Source organism: Trichechus manatus, unplaced genomic scaffold, assembly GCF_000243295.1.
Source record: "Trichechus manatus latirostris isolate Lorelei unplaced genomic scaffold, TriManLat1.0 scaffold00011, whole genome shotgun sequence".
NCBI classification, from domain to species: Eukaryota; Metazoa; Chordata; class Mammalia; order Sirenia; family Trichechidae; genus Trichechus; species Trichechus manatus.
The window spans coordinates 12,410,991-12,420,049 of record NW_004443947.1 but is presented as its reverse complement, the minus strand read 5'-3'; the positions used below and the strand labels follow the sequence as shown (position 1 = coordinate 12,420,049).

At 44.1% G+C, this 9,059-nt stretch overlaps 1 protein-coding gene across 5 annotated transcripts in view; it reads left to right on the top strand.

Moving 5' to 3' along the window:
* Nucleotides 1-9,059, top strand: part of TENM2 (teneurin transmembrane protein 2) — a 1,072,759-nt gene that overhangs the window by 877,966 nt on the left and 185,734 nt on the right. For all 5 annotated transcript variants that reach the window (XM_012560118.1, XM_004371224.1, XM_012560117.1 and 2 more), the window contains one exon: nucleotides 8,600-8,795. In XM_012560118.1, the coding sequence (XP_012415572.1) occupies nucleotides 8,600-8,795 (196 nt within the window). The remainder of the gene's footprint in view (nucleotides 1-8,599; nucleotides 8,796-9,059) is intronic.

Below are 9,059 nucleotides of genomic sequence, written 5' to 3'. Positions count from 1 at the left end.
GGAAAAACTGTATTGAATAAAACAAACAAGTCCCCCACTCTTAAGGAGTTTATCCAAGAGGATGGAGATGGGCTATAAATTAGTAAATAAATAACAAGTGTTTTCAAGGAGTAATGCGCTTTTGCGGAAAAGGAAACAGGGAGATGTGAGAGAGGCTGGTTTTAGGATGGTGGTCAGAGAAGCCCTTTCTGAGGTCATGGTGAGACAGAGATGGGATTGACAAAAAGCAGGCAGCTGTGAGAACATCAGCAGGAAGAACAGTCCGGACAGAGGGGACAGGTGATGCGAAGGCCCTGTGGCTGGGATGAGGTTGGCATGTTGCAGGAACAGAGAGAAGAGCAGTGTGGCTGGAACACAGGGAGGGAGAAGTGTGGGAATGTGAGCAGGGGCTGCTCACAAGGGAGCTTATAGGCCAGGAATGGCCAACGCCCAGCAGAGCCGTCAGACTTTCCCTGAACCCTTTTGTCCTCTGCTCCACTGGGACATCTCCCTGTCCTATCGTGGCCACACTGCTTCTGCCCAAGTCTGACCCTCAGCTCTTGTAAGCTTGACTTCCTCCCCCTTCTCTGCTCAGTGGCACCTTCGGGGACTTACCAACTCACCAGGCCAGCCATCCAGAGATGCTGGCAGCTACGGCCAGGCTCTTGGAAAACCTGAAGCAACCTCCCATAGTTATTAAAAGTCATGCAAATCTAAGTTCAAGTCCTTGCTTGGCCACCAACCCAGCTCAATGGCACTGAGCATGTTACTTAACCTTTCTAGCACCCCTTGCTCTCCCCTATGAAATGAGGATAAGAATAGAATTTCTGGAAGAATGAAATGAGATAGCCCCTGTTCACATTTACCCTTGTGCCTGGCACATGGCAAATGCCCAGAAAAGATTTATCGTTGTTGTTATTAGCTGCCATCCAGTGGGCCCCCGACTCATGGCCACCCATAGGGTTTTCATTGGTTGATTTTCTGAAGTAGATCACCAGGCCTTTCTTCCTAAGGGGAGGGGGGAATAGATTCTTCTTATTTTTGATGATTACTTTTTCCACTACTGGAAGAGGACGTGTGATGAAAGAATCAGGTAAAGAATTTCACCCATGTAGATTTATTCTCCCCACTCCTTATTTTAAGGAACCGTGTTTAGTTTCTCTCTCTCTTCTGTCTCCTTGATTCTTATCTCTGGGGCCGAGCACGATGTGTTATTACAATCTGGAAATACAGGTGCTGTTTTCTTTCTGGAAGCTTTGGGGCTTGTTCTCATAGCTGGTAGGTGAGTGGCCTGAGCAGCGTCTATGGCCGGGCCAATCGGCATCTAGTTAAGTGACTCAGACACTGAAGTGGGAACTGAATGGGGAGTCCTGAAAAAGACAGGTGAGGCCACGCCAAGGCAAGCCAGTCCCCGCAGGAAGACAGCAGGCCTTGTCACCCCTCCACCTTTCCCTTAGCACTCATTCCCTTTGAAAGAGAGAAAAGAAATGGTGCTGAGCTTTAATGAGGAATCAGCTGGGTGCACTTTGCCACAGGCCTGGCTGGAGGCAGAGAGAGATGAACAGGCTCCCACGAGTGACCCGCTGCAGCTAAGCCATGCCCGCCGCCACGGGCTGCGACCAGAGCCCCTGTGGTAATGTGGCTTCAAGCAGCCCTTCGGCACGCATGCTGCTTCCCTGCAATCCCACCAACTGCTGAGTGTGCCCTGCCATCTGAGGTGGAATCAACATCACACGTCGTCGGCAGGCCGGGACGCTGCCAGTGTGGAGCGCTGGAGCAGCAGGCGTCAGTGGAAAATGTCAGCTTTTATTGCTTTTCCTGTCGATGTTGACCCTCGGCAAGCAGACGTTCCAAATAGCAATAAAGTTCTCTTTCCCCCTTTCCCAGGGTCTTGGACCCAGTAATAATGTCTTCCTGAAGGTCAATGAGTCAGTCTTTAACCTTGCCCTCTTTGGCAGGCGTGTCTCCAGGTGGCTTCCAGAAGCCTCCTGCCTGTGGATTCCTCCCTGTCTGGGAAAGTGACAGGTCCTGCTCAACAGTCCAGGCTCCTCTGCTCTCCTGCAGCTTCTCTGGAAGCCCACTAAGTTATCTTAATTACCATTTCCCCTCAGCCTCTGCCAAGAAGTGGAGAGATTTATAATTGGATCAGTCAAATATTTGCTGTGGTTTATTTCTTTGCCTCTCGAGCTCTCGTAAAAGTTGCATTTTCATGCCACTTTTGGATATGACTGATGACTCAGAGGCACAGCCCTCACACTGCATGCCAACGTGTGCTGTTTTTCAAAGGCCAGGGAAAAAAGAAAGAACTTTGGGGAGGGTTGCTTATTTTGGGTGATTGCTCTATCAGCTTCTGGGTGGCTGCATTGCCGAGTCAAGAGAGATCAGCTGCCTTGGAAGCTGACTTTCTCCGACAGCCAGCCCAAGCACAGATAGAGTCCTCTCTTGAGATTTGGTCATGGGCCTCTGGATCCTCCTTGAGGTCTTCCGCAGACCTAGGAGATAGAATGGCTGTGGAGCAACCATCTGAGTTAACCAAGCACAGTGCGGTCCCCCGAGCATCCCCGTACCCTGGATTGATCATGATGGGAATCCTGGAACAGAGGAGACAGATGTCCCTGGTACTAAGCCTGAGTTATCAATCCCTAATGCTGGTGCATGAAAAGGAACCTGGCTAGCGCCTGGGCTCTTGGAAAATGGCCTCCTTCTAGTGTCAGCCAGTCTGCCAAGCAAGCTAGCCAGACTGCAGTCTAGGAATCATAGAGAGCAGAGCCTCTCCTGAACCAGATGGCCTCCCTGCAAACTAGCTTCTTCCTGAACTCTTGGTCTTTCTGCCCTGGAATGCAGTCTCCACATTTGGCTGGACTGATCCACCTTGTGTTTCTAGTCCCCAGCCCTTCCGCAGAATAAAAACAAACCAAAAACAGTTGCCATTGATTCTGACCCATGGCGACCCCACATATATCAGAGGACAACTGTGCTCCCTAGGGGTTTCAAGGCTGTGACCTTTCAGAAGCACATCACCAGGCCTTTCTTCCAAGGTGCCTCTGGGCGGGTTCAAACTGCTAACCTTTGAATTAGTAGTTGAGGGCTTAACCATTTCTACCACCCAGGGACTCCTTTTCTCCAAATTATAGTCGCGGTGAATGATGCTTCGTGATACTGCTTGGTATATTCCAAACGGGAGCCCTTTTGAGAATGCAGGAAGGGACAAGAGGTGTAAACGGGGACATGCCCGGAAAAACTGTGATGAAAAGACACCCTACACATAATAGAAGTTGGAACTTGACCAACAGAAGACACTGCCCTTCTTTCCTGGGTGATCCTCTCCTTCTGCCTATAAGGAACGGAAAATAGGCTGGAACTTACTATGATCTCGGGGGTGAACTGGGAAGGAAAGAGGTAGGAGGTCAAGAAATCTATGAAGGAGTACGAGTGCTAGGTAAGCTAGGTTATGCTGAGGTAACAAATAAGCCTCAACATTTCGGTATCTTAGCATTCGTAGCTTGCTCGTGTCCCAGTTTCAGGCCCTCCTCCAAGTGCTGATTCTAGGAATCTGACTATTCCCCGCTGTGGCTCACTATCTTGGTCTCTAAGGGTGCCCTGACACCCTCCAGTGGCGGACGAGATAGAGGGGGAGCAGGTGGGAGATTGCACAGGGAGTTTTATGGCAGCATCTAGAAGCAGAGTACAGCCCACAGTTTACATTCCGTTGGCCAGAGCCCCATCACAAGCTCCCCTCTAGCTGCAAGGAAGCTGGGAAAGAGAGAGAACTGACTTGGGTGATGTCTAGCAATCTCTACCACAGAGGCCAGTTAGGAACTGTGTCAGAGGAGGAAGGGAAGGAAGAGAAGGGAAGGAACAAAGGAAGTCCAAAGGAAAGAAGCACGCATCGTACATCGTCCCAATAGAGATTGGGAAAGGTGACCTCATAGAGGCCTTTAAAGGCGCTTCTCAAACCTTCATGTTACATACAAACATGTAAACACTTTGGGCCGCAGTGTGTGTTCGTGTACATGTCTGCACTGGGTGCTGCGTGATTCCAGACTTGCTGGCTCTAACTCCACCGCTTTTGCTCCCATTCAAGAAAGCACATTACAAGGCAAGCGAGTGAACGTGGTTATTATTAGAGACGCTGACCTTGAATACATCCCAACTTCATTTCTTTTAAATGGAGTCCATTTATAAACTCAGTACTTTATTCATTTGATATTTAACCAATATTTATTGGCCAGATTCTGCTCCAGGTGATGGGATACAGGAGTGAATTATAAGGGTGATAGCTGACATTTTAAAAGCATATTTACCATACTCTTCTAAGAACTTACCATGTACTGACTCATTTAATCCTTACAAGCACCTTATGATATAGCTACTATTATAGTCCCCATTTTAAAGGTAAGGAGACTGAGGCACAGAGAATTTAAATAGTTTTCCCAAGTGTCACAGCAATAAGTGGCAAAACTGGGATTCAAACTCAGGTGATCTAACTCTGAAATCCACAATCTGGACCATTCTACCATGAGATGAGGTCCCTGCCCTTCCATAGTTAATGTTCTTCTGGGGAGATGGACAATAAACATAAACAAACACATTATATCCTTTTAGGAATTGATAAGTACTGTGAAGAAAATAGAGCTCAATAAAGGGATATAGGATTGAGAAGCATCAGATACTATATCGTATTATACCCACATCCCGATATCCTATTTGAGATCTCCTGGCTAGTAGATTCTTCCTTAAATGAAAACTGCCCTCTGTTCTTCTGTGGGGGGACTCTGTGGAGCCAGCCAAAATGGATGTCCTCTCCCTCCTCTGATAAATGCCTTTTCTGAAAGTAATTTGATTGGTTGGGCAGCAGGTATCGCCAGTAGTCCTACGACATTTTTATGTCCCTTGGCCGGTCAGCCAGTTCAGCAAGAGATGACTGATGTCCGAATTAGTAATGAACAATGGCCCCACACAAGTAATCACCTTCCCCCAACTTTTCCTTACGGGTGTGAAATCTTGGCCCCCAAATGAAGTATATTCTTCTCACCTTGGCACCAAGGACGTTACACTCATTCCTCTGGCTGACAGCAATTTGTAGACATTGGGTCTTTGTTGGTGGACATTTACGAGGTTGCTAAGGAACAAATGCTTTGGTTTCAAAGGTCTCCAAAAGCAGCATCAGTTTGTCATATCACTTCAAGTCATTTATTTTAGCCCATAAAGACAGCTGTGACTAATGGGATATGGGATAGAGGGAAGCTAAACACAAACACTCGTTTCCTGAGATGGGGGGCAATTTCCGCTTCCTAAGCAAAGGTCATCGCCAGCTCTGCAGAGTTAAGAGCTAGAACCATGGGCTTCTGTCCTCTGTGATCTAATGATTTGTAAGTAAGTGAGTCATAGTTGCAAGGTACTTAATAAAATGGTCATTATCTTACAGGCATTGCCCTAAGTACTACCTCATGTCATCTTTAACAATCCTAAAACCTAGGTGTTATTACTTCCCAGTATTCAAACCAGGAAGAGGGTGAAAGTAAATTCATCTAAGGTCACACAGTAGCAAATGACAGAATCAGAATTCAAACCCAGGTTTGTCTGACAGCAGAGCCTTTGTGCCTAAAATTATAGTCTTTTGTTTTCAGCGATTACATTTTAGATGGGGAAAACTGTCAATTCTCATCAAGAGAAACTCACATTAGGAGACGCAAGTGATTCCATTCTACAAAGTCTGTGAAAGTGGTTATAGATGATTTCTGTAACCTATAAAAACCTTTTATGGGGGAAGGGGAGAGAGAGCTTAATCCCACAGTGGTGGTATACATCCTGCACTCTGATGTTCTCTGGAAATCACAGTGTCAATGGCTTTTCTAGGCAATGATATAAAAAGAGTTCTCAAGATTAGTCCATTTCTCCTGGGGAGTTACCAATTGTCTTGTGAACAACTGAGAAACACTGGTGTTCTCTTTGCCTTCTTCATCATCTTCTGTCCAGTCTGTGGTCAAGTCTTATCCTCTCCTCCTTAGAAATGTTCCTCAAAGCTGTCTCCTCTTTCATTCATTGTCCTAACCAAGACCCTTGTCCCCTCACACTTCCTAGCTGGGCTTCCTGCTTTCTTTCAGTCTTCTCTCAAAAACATCTCATATCCTGCCTGCAAACTAACTCCTCAAAACATTCCTTTCTAAAACTATAAAACTTAGAAGAAAGCATAGGGGTAAAGATCTTGTTTTTGGCAATGGATTCTTAAATATGACATCAAAAAAAACAAGCAATAAAATAAAAATAAATTAGTTGGATTTCATCAAAATTAAAAACTTCTGTGCATCAAAAGACTTTATCACAAAATTGAAGAGACAAACTGTAGAATGAGAGAAAATATTTGGAACCGTGTATCTGGTAAGGGTTTAGTATCCAGAATATATAAAGAGCTCCTACAACCTAACAACAAAAAGACAACCTAATTAAAAAATTGGCAAAAGGACTTAGATAGACATTTCTCCAAAGAAGATATACAAATGGCCAATAAGCACATGGAAAGATGCTCATTGTCACTAGTCATTAGAGAGATGCAAATCAAAACCACTGTTAGATACCAATTCACACTTACTAAGTTGGGTATTTTCAGAAAAATAGAAAAGAACAAGATTTGTCAGGGATGTGGAGAAATTGAAACCCTCGTGCATTGCTAGTGGGAATATATAATGGTGTAGCCATTATAGAAAAGTTTGGCAGTTCCTCAAAAAGTTTTTTGGGGTATATGCCCAGGAGTGGAATTGCTGGGTCATAGAATTACCATATGACCCAGAAATTCAATTCTGGGGTATATACCTCAAAGAATTGAAAGCAGGGACTAAAACAAATACTTGTACATTGATGTTCATTGCAGCATTATTCTTAACAGCCAAAAGGTGGAAACAACTCAAGTGCCCATCAACAGATGAATAGATAAACATAATGTGGGTATATACATACAATGGAATATTACTCAGCCATAATGAAAAATGAAGTTCTGATTCATGCCACTGCATGGATGAACCTTGAAGACATTATGCTGAGTGAAATAAGTCAGACACAAAAGGACAAATATCGCAGGATCCAACTGACATAAAATATCTAAAGGGATCAATACATAGAGACAAAAGTTTATTAGTGGTTACCAGGGGTTGGGAGGAGGGGAAAATGGGGAGCTATTACTTAAAAGGCACTGAGTTTCTGTTTGGGGGGATGAAAAACTTTTGGAAATAGAAAGTGGTGATGGTTGTGTGCATTATTACATGCATGTAATTAACGGCACTGAATCGGACACTCTGAATGGTTAAAATGGAATTTTTTTGTTACATGTTTTTTACCACAGTGAAATTTTTTTTGAAAAGAAAAATAATTCACTTTTATCACATCAGCCACTGCTTGAGGATCTTCGGTGGCTCCCACTTGCCTGCCACAGAATGTCACCTGTTGTCTAGAACAGACCTCTCTTGGATCACACTTGCTCTCCCTATCCACCCGTTCTGGTAGGCTTCTTTGGCCAGTCCATCTCTCACTGAGTGCTTCCAGTTCTGCAACTATTTCCACTGAAATAGAGTTTAACATTTAATTGATGGTTTATCTGAGGCCAAGGACTGTGAGGGCATGAACATTGTACCTGAATAGATCTAGGTCCAAATTCTTGCTTGGCCACTTAGGAGCTGTGTGACTTTGGACAAGTTGCTTGACTTCTCTGAGCCTCAGTTTCCATACCCATAAAATAGTGCCTATCTTACAGAGTTTTTTCAAGAATGAAATGAAATGATGATGATGATGATGATAGCTAACATGTTTTTTGTATTTGTTGTGTGCCACGCACTGTTCTAAATACACTCTTAACCCTCACAACAACCCTATAATATAGGTACTATTATTTCCCCAGTTTTAACAGATGAGGAAAACTAAGACACAGACTGGTGTAGCTAATAACCACAGCAAGATTCTCTTCCAGGCAGTCTGGCTCCACAGCCCTAATTCTTAAACACTCCACTATATCACTTTCCCGTAGTAAATGATCAATAAATGATAGCTGGTAACATAGGTCTAAAATTCCTTATTTGAAACACTTGAGTGGCTGGATGTATTTTAGAATTCAGAATTTGAGGGATTATAAAAAAGTATACTTGGCAAATACTATATATTACATAACACCCCACTGGGGCAAGGATAGCAACCAAGAATCAAACACATTAATATTTCTGCAACAAAATGAATGAATATTCCCACTCTGTGAGATAAATTAAGATTATATAGAACCTTGCCACAGGTCACGTCAGGTTGCACCACACGTAAGTTTGCTGCAAACTTACAAAACAGTGACAACAACAACAAAAATAAAAAGCTTCAGATTTTAGAACTTTTTGAATTTTGGAATTGCAGATAGGGATTGTGACCTACAGCGATAATACTGGCAGCAATAATTATAAACATAAAAAATGGTAGCTGTTGTTAGGCTGTTACAATTTTTATGATTCTTAGTATTGGATAAGCTCGTAGTAAAATGACTAAAAGCCGATTCTCAGATAAGTAATGGGGTGGGAAGGGAAGGTGCTAGTCAGGGGACCTGATCCGCCACCTTGTCTCAGACATGGCTCTCTCTTTCCTTTACTAGTATGACTTCATGGAGCGTCTGGACGGGAAGGAGAAGTGGAGTGTGGTCGAGTCGCCCAGGGAGCGCCGGAGCATACAGACCCTCGTTCAAAATGAAGCCGTGTTTGTGCAGTACCTGGACGTGGGCTTGTGGCACCTGGCCTTCTACAATGACGGCAAAGACAAAGAGATGGTTTCTTTCAATACCGTTGTCTTAGGTAGGTACGGAGTTTCTGAGGCAATCTACCATGAGGGGAATATAGAAATACTCTGGGCCTCTCTAAAAGACATGTCTTCTCAGGTAATTTCTAAACCAGAATCCTTATTTTAGGCCTCACAGGATCATCCAGCTGCCGTTGAGTCGACTCCGACTCATGGCGACTCTGTGTGTGTCAGAGTAGAACTGTGATCCATAGGATTTTCATGACTGTGACCTTTAGGAAGAAGATCAACAGGCTGCCTTCTTTTTTTTTTTTTTTTTT